Source organism: Theobroma cacao, chromosome 9 (genome assembly GCF_053813885.1).
Source record: "Theobroma cacao isolate CCN51 chromosome 9, ASM5381388v1, whole genome shotgun sequence".
Lineage (NCBI taxonomy): Eukaryota > Viridiplantae > Streptophyta > Magnoliopsida > Malvales > Malvaceae > Theobroma > Theobroma cacao.
Genome location: NC_142647.1, coordinates 44,173,925 through 44,188,856, shown reverse-complemented (window position 1 = coordinate 44,188,856; position 14,932 = coordinate 44,173,925). Strand labels below are relative to the sequence as shown.

Genomic DNA, 14,932 nt, shown 5'->3' with positions numbered 1-14,932 from the left:
TATAAAAATAAAATGATTATTTTGAGTAACCCGATGATAGACTTTCATTTAAAAAGGGTAAAGAGTTATCTCCTTCGGGTGGATTTCTTAGGTGTGGAGTTCTGAGACGAATTTTCACCGAAACGTGGGGATAAATCTGAATTTTATACTCCAATACCTATTAACTCAAATAAATATTACTAAAAAATAATATATATTAAAAAAATATACATAAAGTTCGAGACGGATTCTCACCGAAGCTTCGAGATGAATCCGATTTCTATACTATAATACCCATTAACTCAAATAATCATTGTAAAAAAGTAATATACATAAAAAATATATACATAATAATAAATATATGAACAAGGTAATAAATCATCTTAAATTATTAAACATGTTATCCCATGAATAACGAACTAACTAAATTAATAAAACGAGTTTATGTAGATATCATCATTTTTATCCTGTCATAGCATGCCATGTTTATCTTGTTAATGGGGCGAGAATTCCGATGATGAGATTTTGCCGAAAATCTTGTAGAGACTAGTTTTTTTCGAAGATATCTCTAGGTGAGGAAAATTTTGAGACTTCACCAAAGCGTTAGGATGGTCTTCGAATAATTTTTCAATAAAAGACTACCAACCCCATTATTTAAAATAACCAAGTCATGACATCATTTTACGCTTGCATCATGTGCCTACGAAAAACCAAATAAAAGACTCAGGCAGTCAGTTTAATAGAAAATTAGTTAATAAGCGGGGATTAAATCAAAGTAGGCTATAATAGGATAACTTAAGATTAAATGGTACCGTTCGTGGAATGGGCGTCATGGAGGTGATAACCCTACTCCGTGCGTACCTGCACTCTCGAACCCATCTCTAAAAAACGTGGATCAATTCTCGTTCTTTCGACGAACCTAAAATTAATTTAGGACTTTGTTGATTAGAATCGGGTTAATAGGTGTCTAATCGTACCTAGATAAAAGACGATTGGTGGAGACTCCTAGATATTTTATTTTCGCCCACATCTAGCGGTCGGGTTCCCTGACCCAGCACGTTACGACACTCATGATAATGTGAAAGCTATGGATAATTATGTGTCACATTGGTAGACTTTGATGAGTCTTGATAAATGTGGTAAGTATGTGATAACTATTGGATTATGTCTAGCAGAAAGGTAAGTCGTTCATTGAGCAAATGTGTGTTCTAGTGGGTTTGATGAACTAATTTGTATACGCTATTATGAGTTGCATATCTTGATATGATTGGTTATACATATTGACTATTGCCCACTCATTGAGTTAATGAGAACTCACCTCAATGTCTTGTTCCCATGTGCACATAAATAACTTTGGGGATTCTTGTGCGGGAAAGTGAGTGGTTAGCATTAGTCGAATTATCAACGGTTTTGGCATTTGATGGGAACTATGCTCTATGAGTCCAGTCCGCTGGTCATGACATATGTGTGGGTTGTTTATATTGATGGCAATGTATTGTCTTTATGTTTATAGTAATTGTAAATTGTTTTGTACGAGCATGGACCCATTATGATAGCCAATGTAGACCCTTGTTAATAGTACATGGTTGTACTTTGGTTAATTAAATTGTTAAAGGCAATTTGTTATGGATGTATATTGAGCTTATGTTATTAAAAAAAATGTGCCATGTAGGCTTATGAATTGATGTTAACATCTATTTGTTTGTTCGTTCTATGAGAAGCTTATTTGGGTTTCACAGGTTCTGCCTACTAGACTCATGTGCCATTCGTAACCCCCAGATTAGGTCGTGACACCTTGTGCAATGCATGGTACATTTCTAATTTGACTAAAAGGACTCGACTAAATTAGGTGGATTTGAAGGGTGAGAGAATTCTCTTTAAATTTCAACATTGCACAGTTTAGATAAAGACTAAGTTCCATTATTTGCCTTGCCTTCACTTGCTAGAGGCATAAATAATTATGGGATGAAGTTATTGAACGAAGATTTGCTGGGCTTCATGCTAGATCATATCATCCAACATTTAGATCTTGGTTTAAATTATACAAACACTTTCCTATTTTCAATTTCTTTAACTAGAGATAGGAAACTGAAATTTATAAAAAATCATCTCTTTTCTTTTTTAATTTTCAAGCATCTTTCTTATATTTTTCTTCTTAATAGTCAAGAATAATTTACTTGAGAATAACACATGAGCTGCACATGGTGAGACACATGTGAGTGGCAATTGCTAACAGTTGAAGATTTTGGAAGTTAGTTACAACACGAGGAGCACCTGCTTGAAGAATTAGTTGGTTAAGAGTTAGTTTAATATAACTTAATTCTATTTCCAGATAATTTAGTGATGATTAATTTATGTAAATATAGGATTATAGGCAAGTCTATATACATTTTCTAGTTTTGTAAAAAGATTAAGGTGAATTGATTACAATTAGTGCTCCAAATTCCCAATTTTCCCAATTTTGATATTAAATCAGTTTCTTCTTATTCCAAAATTGATAACTTGAACTTAATTAATTCCTTCTTCTTTTTAAGGAAACAGACTTCCACATTCATCTGATACATTCAAAATTTTACCCTAAATTCTCTTCGTAATTGACAAGGAAATAGGTTTTTTTCCTTATCAACTCAATTAACCATGTAGATAGCATCTTCCTTACATAATTATCATTTACCATATCATTTTTTCTTCTTTGTTTTATTGTTATTAATTAGGTGAGTGGCCTAAATAAACTTCTGGCATAGATCATTTTGGAAAACTAGTGTATTGCATAAGGTTCAAACATCTCACATTGCTAAGGTACATAAAGGTGTGAGTGCTTTAAATAAGCAAACATACTATAGGCTTGTTGCAAAGAAGAAAAATGAGTGGGCTCGCTCGCACACGAGAATGAGCTAGGCCTTAAGAAAATTCAGATTTCCCCCCTGCGAGCGAGTATACAAATGGGCTAGACTCAATTGAATATTTTGTACCTTGACATTAAATTTTTTTTTAAGCTTTCTTAGCCTTTGATTGAATCAAACTCAAACTCTATATGCTATTGACTCTCCAACGTCTATTTGATCAAGTACTCTACCATGCTTATGACTTTCCTGATTTTGCTATAACATACACCTGACTAAGTATAGATGTTGACCCAGTATCTCTCAACTCCCTGATTTGATGCAACGTTCACCTTATTTGGTGCTGTCAGTTAAAATCCTACTACGCAAGTATACGTATAGAATAGATAGTATATTAGCAAGCAGAGTATCGATCCCACTGGAAATTGATCTAAAACTTTACTAAGTACTAAAATTAAAACAATTCAATCTTATCCAAACAATCAAAATTAAGTAATTAACTAAAACTGATTAACTGAAATTAAAACTAATAAGAAAAATCAAAATAACAATAATCTTGAGAAAATATCAAATTAAACAAACCTAGGATTACAATATCCCTCACACTTCATCTAAATCTTACTTCTCTTCCTTAACTTATTTCAATGGGTTGAATTGCTAACCTAGAGTCCTAAATTATTTATAAGGGTCTCCCGACTCATCCTATAAAAATATTTATTTTAATCAAAACAGTATATCCCTATGTGAATTGAAATTAAAACAGACTCATTAAGTTCAGGCTCTAATTTGGCTACATATGGCCTATAGATATATCCCTATCCTATACGCAAATCAATTAATTTGATCATATGCTATCCCAATTTTAGTTTACTCTAAACTCCCTTTTCTAAGTTTGTTTAGATTTCTAGATCAATTTAATTGGTGATCAGGCAATTAAAAGCATTAAGAACAAATTGAAATAAACAATTCAAATTCCATTAAAATAAGTAAGAAAGAGATTAAAAACTTAAACTACATGTGAGTTCAATTGCAATCCTAGAGAAAGAAGTTTAGCTACTCATAATTGCAAAATAAAATAACATTGTATAAAATTCAACCATTAAAAGTATCAAGATAAAAGCTAAGAAAGAAAACAAAACAATATTCTCTGCCTTGATCTTCAAGTTTCAGCCTCAACTTCTAGTTTCTTGAATCTCCCAAAGGTTATCTTCCTCTTTTTTTAATGTTGTCAAACATATCCTATTTATATTAATAGACTAAACCTAAAGTTCCTTAAGCTGACTTAGGGTTTAATTGGGCTTAAAAGTATAATAAGAGGCTCAAAATTCAAATTATCAATCTTTACAAATTTCCATTCTTGGCACAGTACTTCTACTGTTTTCCGACATGATTTTCTCTATCTTAGATGCAGAACTGGGCAAAGTGATCTTCATAAAAGTTGTAGCTCTATCTCTTAGCTTTCCACTGGTTTAAGAATCGCATCATTTGGAGTTTTGTAGGTCAAGATATGGCCAAAATACTGAAACATATGCAAGCAGATTTTGGATCTTTCAACATCTTACTTTCCAAAATTAAGCCCAAATCACCTTTAATCCTACAAAAAATATAAAAACTAATCAATAATAAACAAATTAAAAGAAATAACATAAAATTAAAATAACTAACTTAAAAGTAACCTAATTATAAAAACAACTAAAAATAAGTAAATTATAATTGAAAATTGAGGACTTAGCTAATATTTAATAACAAAATTAGAGTAAAATAATTCTTTAAAATAAAATTATCAAGTGCAACGTTCACTTCATTCCCTACTTATAATCACAGCCTCCCTACCTCACTCACAACACACCAAAGCTTCTTATCTTCTCTTAAGTTTTCTCTGCATCATTCTCTCTTAGTTGGGTTCTTTCTTTCTGTTGTTCTTGTCATCCGTTACTAGTTTATGCAAACTATAAAAAAGGGTTTGTTGAATCTTTGAGGATAACCGCTACAGTCATTTTACACCAAGTTTATACTTCGAAGGGGTGAAAGTTATCCTTAAGGATAGTGATACCACGCCTCAAACTTCCTAGTGTTCTTACTTGCTTTATTTTATTTTCATTTATTACCCAATTTTTCTAACAGTCTTAAAGATAATGGATTCTCATGTTTATAATGCTGCTACCACTGTTCCTATTGCTGCCTCTACCCCTACTGCCACCACCACTATTAATGGTTCCACCATGGCTCGCACTCAGTTAACCGTTCCTCCTATGCCTTTGGTTTCATATGCCAAGCCATTTTCAGATATTTTTAAAATAAAAGTCTTTGATGGCAGAAACTTCAAAAGATGGCAAAAATGGATTTTTTTTCAATCCTTGATGTTCATGGGGTGGCTTTTGCGCTAATTGATTCCAGCTAGATAATGTTAAGATTTTGAAACCATGGATACACGTAAATAAGGTATGCAGGCATATAATCATTAGCACACTTTCTAATGAGCTGTTTGATGCATACAATCCCTACAAAGAAGCAAAGTAAATATAAGAGTCAATGATTGCCAAATACACTGCTAAAGACATGGGGACACAGAAGTTTGTGATTGGAAACTTCTATCGTTGGAAGATGACGGATGACAAGGACATCAAGAGTCAAATCAAGGAATACCACAAGTTGGTGGATGACTTGAAGGCTGAAAAAATCAACTTGCAAGAAGAGTTTGTTGTTGGGTTGCTAATTGAGAAACTGTTAGAATCATGTAATGGCTACAAGCAACAACTAAAGCATAAGGAAAAGCAGTTGTCACTTGCAAATTTGATTGTGCACATCATCATTGAAGACACAACTCGGAGGGAGATTAAGGCCTTCAAAGCGAAAGAAGTTGCAACCTAAGCCAATCTGATTCAAAGCAGAACCTAGCATCAACAAATGTACCCTTATAAACTTGACAATAAACCCAAAGCTTCTCATCCCACCTTTGAAATGAAGGGTAGTTGTTTTGTTTGTGGAAAGCCAGGGCATCATGCAACACAATACAAAAAGAGAGGAAAGGGAAATGACAAACCTGCTAATTTAAGAGTCAACTTGGTCAAAGTAAATGAATCCGATGATGTAATTGCTACGGTCATTTGACAAGCCAATATGGTGGCTAGTGTGAAGGAATGGGTGGTAGACTCAGGTGCTACCAGGCATATTTGTGCAAACAGAAATGCCTTTACCTCTTATACGCTAGTAGGGGAAAAAGTAGAAATAATATACCTTGGTGATTCTCGAACTGCTCAAGTTCTTGTAAAGGGAAAATTCTTCTCAAGCTCATATCTAGCAAGACCTTAGCTCTGAATGATGTTCTTCATGGTCCCAATATAGGGGCAAACCTAGTGTTTATGGCCTTATTGGGCAAGGTTGGGGTGAAAGTGTCATTCGAATCTAACAATATCGTAATGACAAAAAATAATGTGTTTGTGGGTGAGGCTTATTGCAATAAGAGACTCTTTGTACTTAACATTTCCAATGCTCAGAATGAGAATGTCAGTTCTTTCGCTTGCATGATTAGCTTTATTGATTTATGGCATGGTAGACTAGGACATGTTAGCATTCCCTACATTAAGAAAATGCAATCACTTGGTTTAATTTCTAGTATTAAAAATGGATGCGTTAATAAATGCGAGATATGTGCTGAAACGAAATCAACTAAGAAAACTTGTATTTCAATAAATAGAGAATTTGAATTATTAAGTTTAATTCATACTGACTTAGGAGATCTAAAACAAATTATGACTAGAGGTGGTAAGCAATACTATGTTACATTTATTAACGATTATTCTAGATTTACTAAAATTTGTTTACTTAGGCATAAAATTGAAGCTTTTGACATGTTTATTAAATATAAAGTTGAGGTAGAAAATCAACTGAACAAAAAGATAAAATGAGTTAGATCAGATAGAGGGGGTGAATATATACCGATTAATGATATTTGTGAAAAAAAAAGGAATAATTCATGAAATTACTCCTTCATATTCTCTTGAATCGAATGGTGTAGCTGAACGAGAAAAAAAAAACATTAAAAGAAATGATGAACTCTATGCTTGTTAGTTTTAATGCACATGAAAATTTATGGAGTAAAGTTTTATTATCTGCATGTCATATTCAAAATAGAATTCCTTATAAGAAAACTGGTAGGACCCCTTATGAATTATGGAAAAGTTATTATCTTAATTTAAGATATTTGAAAGTGTGGCGGTGTCTTGCTAAAGTAATGCTTCCTGAATTTAAGAAGAGAAAAATTGGTTCTAAGACATCTGATTGCATGTTTATTGGTTATGCTGAACATAGTGTTGCATATAAATTTCTTGTATTAAAAAGTGATGTTCTTGATTATAATACAATTGTGGAAACAAAAATACTAAATTTTTCAAGCATATTTTTCCATTAAGAATTGATATAATTTCTCATGCACCTTTTAGTAACAATGATTTTGAAATACAAAATGATGATTTGAGAAAGAGTAAAAAACCAAGAAAAGAAATTTCTTTTGGTAATGATTTTTATACTTATCTTGTAGATAATGATCCTTTAACTTATATTGATGCAATTTCTTCTAAAGAAAGTTTATTTTGGAAAGAAGCCATATAGAATGAGATTGATTCGATTTTACAAAACAAAACTTGGGAATTGATTGATTTGCCAATTAGAGCCAAATCAATTGGTTGCAAATGGATTTTTAAAAGAGAATTTAATCCATATAGTTCTATTGATAAATACAAAGCTAGATTAGTTCTAAAGGGTTTTACTCAAAAACAAAATATTGACTATTTTGATACTTTTCCTCCAATAACAAGAATTTCATTTATTCGTATTTTATTTGCCTTAATTTCAATTTACAAACTTGTTACTCATCAAATCGATGTAAAAACCGCTTTTTAAATGATGATTTAGAAGAAGAAATTTGTATGACACAACCCGAGGGATGTGTTATTCCTAGTCAAGAAAACAAAGTTTGTAAATTGACTAAATTATTATATGGCTTGAAACAAGCACCAAAACAATAGCATGAAAATTTTGATCAAGTTCTTGTTAGTAATGGATTTTCAACTGTTGGAGTTGATAAATATGTGTACACAAAAACTGTTGATAGTGAATGTTGATGATATGCTTTCTTTTGGTACATGCATTGATGTGGTCAATAAAACAAAATGTTTTTTGGCTTCTAAATTTGATATGAAAAATTTGGGAGAAACCAATATTATTTTGGGTATTAAAATCATAAGATGTGATAGTGGCTTAATGCTAACACAAGAGCATTATGTTGAGAAGCTACTTAAAAAGTTTGGACATTTTGATGTCACACTTGTGAGTACTCCTTATAATAGTAATATCCAATTAAAGAAAAATAAAGGTGATAATGTAACTCAGTTTAAGTATACACAGATTATTGGGAATCTGATGCATTTGATGAATTATACTTGACCAGATATAGCTTATGCTGTGTGTAGATTGAGCAGATATATACAAAGTCCTAATCAAGATCATTGGACTACCTTGAGCATAATGATGAAATATTTGAAAGGTACCATAAAGTATGGTATTTTATATAATGGATTTCCCACTATATTAGAAGGATACAATGATGCTAACTGGATTTCAGATTCAAATAAAACAAAATCCACAAGTGATTATGTATTCACTCTTAGTGGGGGTCTTATAACTTCGAAATCAGCCAAACAAACAATAATTGCTAAATCTACAAGGGAGTCAAAATTTGTAGCTTTAGAGTTGGCTGGCAATGAGACTGAGTGGTTGAGAAACCTCTTAGCAAATATTCTGTTGGGAATGAAACCAACATCTTCTGTATCCATGCATCGTGATGCTAAACAGCAATAGCCATTGCAAAGAATAAATCCTTCAATGGTAAAAATAGACATATTCGTTTGAGACATGATGTAGTAAAACAGTTGCTTAAAGATGAAATTATATCCATTAATTATGTGAAGTCAGATCTGAATTTGGTCGATCCTCTAAATAAACCCATGAGAAGAAAATTAATTAATGCTACATCGAGGGGAATGAGACTTAAGCCAACCTACATGATTGGAGATCCCATGAATTAGGTTCATATGAGTAATAACAAGTTATTTGTTAATAAATTAATGTACTATTAATATTATTGTCCCTCTTATGGTGTATGAATAGTGCAAGACTGGAATGCAAGAGAGGTTAAGTTAAACTCTTAATGAATTCCATATCCTTTATGGGTAATGTATTAAACTGCAGTATATACTTGATGGAATCACCTATATAAGTGTGGGGTGGGGCCGCTCCTATGAGAATTGTGGCAAATTCTCTATAGCACTTATGAATAACCAGGCACATGCATGACCTATTCGTGCAAAACCATGTTGAACAGTAAAAATTGTGGGGGTGTAATGTAATTGATGAAAACTATATTTCATATAAAAGAATTTTGGTGCATATGAGTTACAAACTTCACCAAAATTCTGTGACTTATGTTTCATTCTTTCTAGAGATGGTTCATAGCTTAAAAAGCACCAGTCACAATTCCATACACTTATATGAAATTTTACCCAACAAAGACTTCCTATAAAATCTTATGAAATATGTGAGGGATTATTGAAAAACTAATGTATTTCATAAGTTTCAAACATCCCACATTGCTAAAGTACATAAAGGTGTGAGTGCTTTAAGTAAGCAAACACACTATAGGCTTATTGCAAAGAAGGAAAAGGAGTGGGCTCGCGCACACATGAGATTGGGTTAGGCCTTGAGAAAATTCAGATACCCCCTATGCCCGCGAGTATACACGTGGGCTAGGCCCAAGTGAATTTTTTGTACCTTGACTTTAATAACTCAAACTCTACATGCTGATGACTCTCCAACGTCTATTTAACTAGTGCTTATGACTCTTCTGATTACATGCTGAATTTTTTGTACCTTGGCTTTAATAACTCAAACTCTACATGCTGATGACTCTCCAATGTCTATCTGACCAGTGCTTATGACTCTCCTGATTACATGTTGATGACTCTCCAACGTCTATATGACCAAGTAAGACCAAGTACTCTACCATGTTGATGACTCTCCTGATTTTGCTACAACGTACACTTGACTAAGTATACATGCTGACCAAGTTTCTCTCAACTCCTTGATTTGATGCAACGTTCACCTTATTCGGTGCAATGTTCACTTCATTCCCTGCCTATAAATACAGCTTTCCTACCTCACTCACAACACACTAAAGCCTCTCATCTTCTCTTAAGTATTCTCTATTTATTTTCTTTGCATCTTTCTCTCCTAGCTGGGTTCTTTCTTTTTGCTGTTTCTGCCATCCGTTTATAATTTATGCAAAATATAAGAAAGCGTCTGTTGAATCTTGAAAAATAACCACTACAGTCATTTTACACTGAGTTTATACTCCGAAGGGACGAAAATTATCTTTAAGGATAGTGATACAATGCCTCAGACTTCCTAGTGTTCTTATTTAGACCTCAGGCTTTCTAGTGTTCTTACTTACTTTATTTTATTTTCATTTATTTCTCAATTTTTCTAACAATTAGGGCCTCGCATGATGTGCCTTCAATACAGAGTAGAACAAATTTACAGTAGTAGCCATTAATTGTGATGCACAAGCTCTTTATCATTTTCAACACTCGGCCTAGATGCCCAAACTCACCATTGATCGGGCTTCGACATTTGTTCTTTTCCACCCCACCTCCGCCAAATGAAGAGGAAAACATTTTTGCTTTAACAATGATTATGCTAGAGACTTGCAAGTATACGATCGTCATTCGATGGACGACAATGTTAATAATATAACAACATAAATTATAACCAATTAATTTACTCCATATCCTTTTCTTTTCTTGGCTAAGCTACTTTACAAATGAACATGATTTTTGGCTCTTTTGGTCTTTGGAGGGCTATCTGTTACTACTAAATTTACATCACTATAATTTTTGTTAGCAGTAAGAAAGTTGATGACAACTCATTTTATTCTCCCATTTACTAAGCTAACAGATAATGGATTCTCTCACTCCTGTTAGTGGCGCCGCTCCAAAGTGGCCGCTGATGTGGCCATGAACTCCCCCCCACTATCATTCACTTTCTGATCATGACAAAAATCCTTGTTCAATTGTTCAGACTCACATGGCTCCTAGTACACAAACTGTGGGGCTATATATATATATATATATATGGCTTCGTCTTACTCTTTTAGATTGAGCTTTTGGATTTCGATTTGTCAAAATCCATTGCTAAATATGCTTTCAATTTCTATGCTTGCAATTGCATTTCTACTGTGGTTTTTGGCTTTGAATTCAAACTTAGCCATGTGTTCTAACTTTAGTGAACTCTTCCATTGCAACTGGGCTCCTGATCACATAATTTCTGATGGAGATCAGACCAAGTTAACTCTGGACAATATTTCTGGTAATGCCAAGCTTTCTCAGCTTCTCTGACCTCTGTCTCTCTGTAGTACTATCTTTTCCTGCTTTGGCTTATGAGTGTTTTTCTCTTTTGTTCTGATCATCAACTGCGGCCAATGGTTTGGATTGACTAATACATGGTGATTGGCTATAGGTTGTGGATTTGAGTCTAAAAAGAGGTATTTGTTTGGACAAGCAAGCGTGCAAATCAAACTAATTGATGGAGACTCGGCTGGAACTGTCACTGCCTTCTATGTAAGTTAGATATATATATTTTTTTTATTTTCATGTTTCAGGACAAGCTCAACTTGTTACCTGGGAACATGAACTGTCTTATGTTGTTCATTCAAGGACCAAGAGACCAACTAATTAACTTTTATGTGCTTAGTAAGCAAGGGTTATCAAAACAACTATTCAAATAATGTCCTGTACAATAATACATACATTGAAATGGTTAATAGTTTAGGACTTGTCTCTTTAATTTGGTCTCAAAATGGTTAGGAAATTTAACAACGAGAAATGCAGATGGCATCCGAGGGGGCTAGTCATGACGAGCTAGACTTTGAGTTTCTTGGCAATGCATCTGGAGAGCCGTACCTTGTTCAAACTAATGTTTATGTCAATGGCACTGGCGATCGGGAGCAGAGGCATACTCTTTGGTTTGATCCCACAGTTGATTTCCATGCGTACTCTTTCTTCTGGAATCGCCGCTTTATCGTGTAAGTAGGCGACTAACCAATGCAGTACTGGGCATTTTTAAACATTGGTTTGATCCCACCCTTGATCTTTCATCTTCTTTTTGAGCAATTCTTTGACAATCTCAGCAGGTTTCTCGTCGATGGAATTCCCATACGGGTTTTCACTAACAAAGAAGAAAACGGGGTGCTGTTTCCAGAGAATCAGCCCATGACCATCCGCGGGTCTGTGTGGAATGCTGATGATTGGGCTACACAAGGAGGGAGGGTGAAGACAAATTGGAGCCATGCTCCCTTTGTTTCAACCTTTCGGTCTTTTATTGTTGATGCTTGTGAATTGTTGCCAGAAACCGAAGATATCATGGCCAAATGTGGCAAATTAGGGCAGTTCTGGTGGGATAAGCCATCTTTTAGTGGGTTAAACAGGCACAGGAGCCATCAACTTAAATGGGTTCGTCGAAAGCATTTGGTATATGACTATTGTCAAGATCCAGCACGTTTCACTGAGTTACCAAGGGAGTGTATCAGTTAAAACTGCAATAAATGATACGCATTTTCCAGATTCTTCTCAAATTTATCCTGGAATTTTACTTCTTTTTTCCATCATTGGCTGCTTCTCTGTCTCCATGATTGTGGGCTACCCAGGAACTTAAACACTACAACAATCAAAAAGTCTCAACAGAAACCTTTGTTCCTCTTTTGGTAGCAAGTTTGCAAATTACACTGCTACAAACTAGACATACTAATGTGCTGCTAACTACTATTTGGCAGTAACTGAACCACAGAGTTTGCGTAACCGTTGAATCGTTTAAATATTCTAAGATAAATTGCACGATTTGGATATAATTGGTCTACTTAGTGAAAGAATCACCTGACAAAAATTCAAATACAATGAAATGTATAAGAAGAAAAACAAGTTGCTGGTATGGATTGGGCTTCTTTTGTATTTTGTATTGAAATGGCAAATTAGACAGCTCGCAACAAATCCTTACACCCTGTACAAACAACAAGGCACTGCTTATGATTTTGCTATCCATATCCCTGTCAAGGCATTAAACGGATGCCACGTAATTATGTCACATGTTTCCCAAAACACCCTTTTACTGGTATCCACACAATCCAATCGCACTAAGCTCTACTTGAACTCGAATATAAACAGAACTTGGTAACTTCTGACAATTTTCTTGCAGAAATGGAGATGACTGCACAATCTCTGTCCCAAGCAAAGCTCCCAAGCTGCTCAACCTCCCTTTCACCACCCTTCCTTCATTCAAAGGCCACTGTTGCTGCATCAAATTTTGCAGTTCCATTTCAGTCCTCTAAGAGTTATGTTACTAAGCTAAAATTTGATAGAATCAGATCAAGGAAACAAAGAAATCTTGGGGTTATTTATGCTTCAGAGGGTGAAAGTACTTCAACAGATGTCACTGATAGATGGCTTCTTGAGCCTGCAGGTCAGTATTTTTTTTTTCCTTTCTTCATTTTTTAAATAGTTTTTGGTTATATTGTATCTGATTCTGATGCCATAGTACTCCTTTCATTTCTTTCAAAACACATTTGCTTAATTGAGAAATGACCAACGTCTAGATGTATTCACGAACTAGGTGATGGAGATACAAGGCACATAGGTTTTAAGGTTCAGATGCCGGATGCCTTTGAAATTGCTTCCGTAAGTAAAAGTACTATTGCCATACCCTTAAAATCTTAATACTTCAAGCTTTGCACTATAATAAAATCAATCAATTGTTTTGGGTATTTTGTAGCGTGAAGTGACTGTTGGCCGTCTCCCTGATAAGGCCGATGTGGTGATTCCAGTTGCAACAGGTATTCTGCACTTTCAAAGAAAGGGTCAAACCCAAAAGATAAAAGGAAAGAAAACTTGTAATAACATGACTGTTAATAGAATGAATTTTGTCTTGTTTCAATTGTAAATCAGATGATGTCTATCTCACATCAAATCGTGCATGCCCCTGACATTTACAGTATCTGGAATTCATGCACGGATTCAGAAGAAAGAAGGGAATCTTCTGGTCACAGATTTGGACAGTACCAATGGAACGTTCATTAATGACCAGAGATTAAGACCAGGAGTCGTTGCCACTGTGCCACCTGGAAGTTTTCTTATATTCGGTAAATAAACTGACTTGAATTTCAATAATTTCATTCAGTACATTCACACTCAAGCTATCTACAAGAAGGTTTGGTATCTTTCAAATGCGTGAAACCATTATCAAACTGAGGAAACTGATTACTTTGGCCAACCCCAACCCAGTTTGGAATTGAAATTAAGCAAACAAGATGGATACCCTTAGTCTTTTCATGGACATCTGTCTAAATGAATATATAGAGTCTGAACTGCTAAGCTAACGTTGAATGGTCTAAATGGTTCTCTGGCTGTAGGGGATATTCATCTGGCTAAGTTTCGCGTCTCAAAGCTTGAGAATGTTGACACTGAAAGCAAACCAGAGGAATCTGCTGAGAAATTAGAGACTAATAGTGCTAGTGAGAGTACTCCAACAGACTAGGATTTTGTTGTTTTGGTATTTGGTGGCTGAATAAAATCAAATTTTCTATTAAAATTTTAGGCCTTAAACTTGTTTTCCTGATGCAATTAAGCAAGCACAATTTTTCTTTTGATGTCCTCACGCAGTTGAATTCTTTATTCTATGGCGAGTAGACCTATAATTGCAAAACTTGGAATTCATCATACTATTTCAGTCCTATCAAGATTCATTAGCTTTAAATTGCAACGGTTATCTTTACATACTTTTTCTTTTTATTTTTTGGGTACATTGAAAATTCATTGGATATTACATACCAACTGCATTATGATTGTAATTCATCTAAACAGGAGTTTAATAAATGTTAAATTATACTAATAAAAAGTTTAATTGAATACATAGAAGTGTAAGGTCTAAATTGAATAAATGTGATTATTTTAGAATTTATTTGAAAAAAAATCTAATTTTTTTATTTTATTTTGACATAATATTTAAAA

At 34.0% G+C, this 14,932-nt stretch overlaps 2 protein-coding genes across 3 annotated transcripts; both read left to right on the top strand.

Moving 5' to 3' along the window:
* The first annotated feature begins 10,868 nt into the window (after positions 1 to 10,868).
* Positions 10,869 to 12,507, top strand: LOC18590128 (xyloglucan endotransglucosylase/hydrolase protein 9-like). 2 transcript variants are annotated; one of them, XM_088809971.1, is made up of 4 exons: positions 10,869 to 11,243; positions 11,394 to 11,494; positions 11,765 to 11,958; positions 12,064 to 12,507. In XM_088809971.1, the coding sequence occupies exons 1-4, from the start codon at positions 11,009 to 11,011 to the stop codon at positions 12,464 to 12,466; spliced, it is 933 nt and encodes a 310-aa protein (XP_088666097.1). In that variant the 5' UTR covers positions 10,869 to 11,008; the 3' UTR covers positions 12,467 to 12,507. The 2 variants fall into 2 exon arrangements, with proteins under 2 accessions (XP_088666097.1, XP_017982954.2); XM_018127465.2 differs by having other exon boundaries at positions 10,872 to 11,243; positions 12,067 to 12,507.
* A 581-nt stretch (positions 12,508 to 13,088) lies between these two features.
* Positions 13,089 to 14,571, top strand: LOC108663446 (SMAD/FHA domain-containing protein). The gene is made up of 5 exons (XM_018127480.2): positions 13,089 to 13,388; positions 13,539 to 13,603; positions 13,698 to 13,758; positions 13,918 to 14,064; positions 14,335 to 14,571. The coding sequence occupies exons 1-5, from the start codon at positions 13,127 to 13,129 to the stop codon at positions 14,457 to 14,459; spliced, it is 660 nt and encodes a 219-aa protein (XP_017982969.2). The 5' UTR covers positions 13,089 to 13,126; the 3' UTR covers positions 14,460 to 14,571.
* Positions 14,572 to 14,932: the final 361 nt, after the last annotated feature.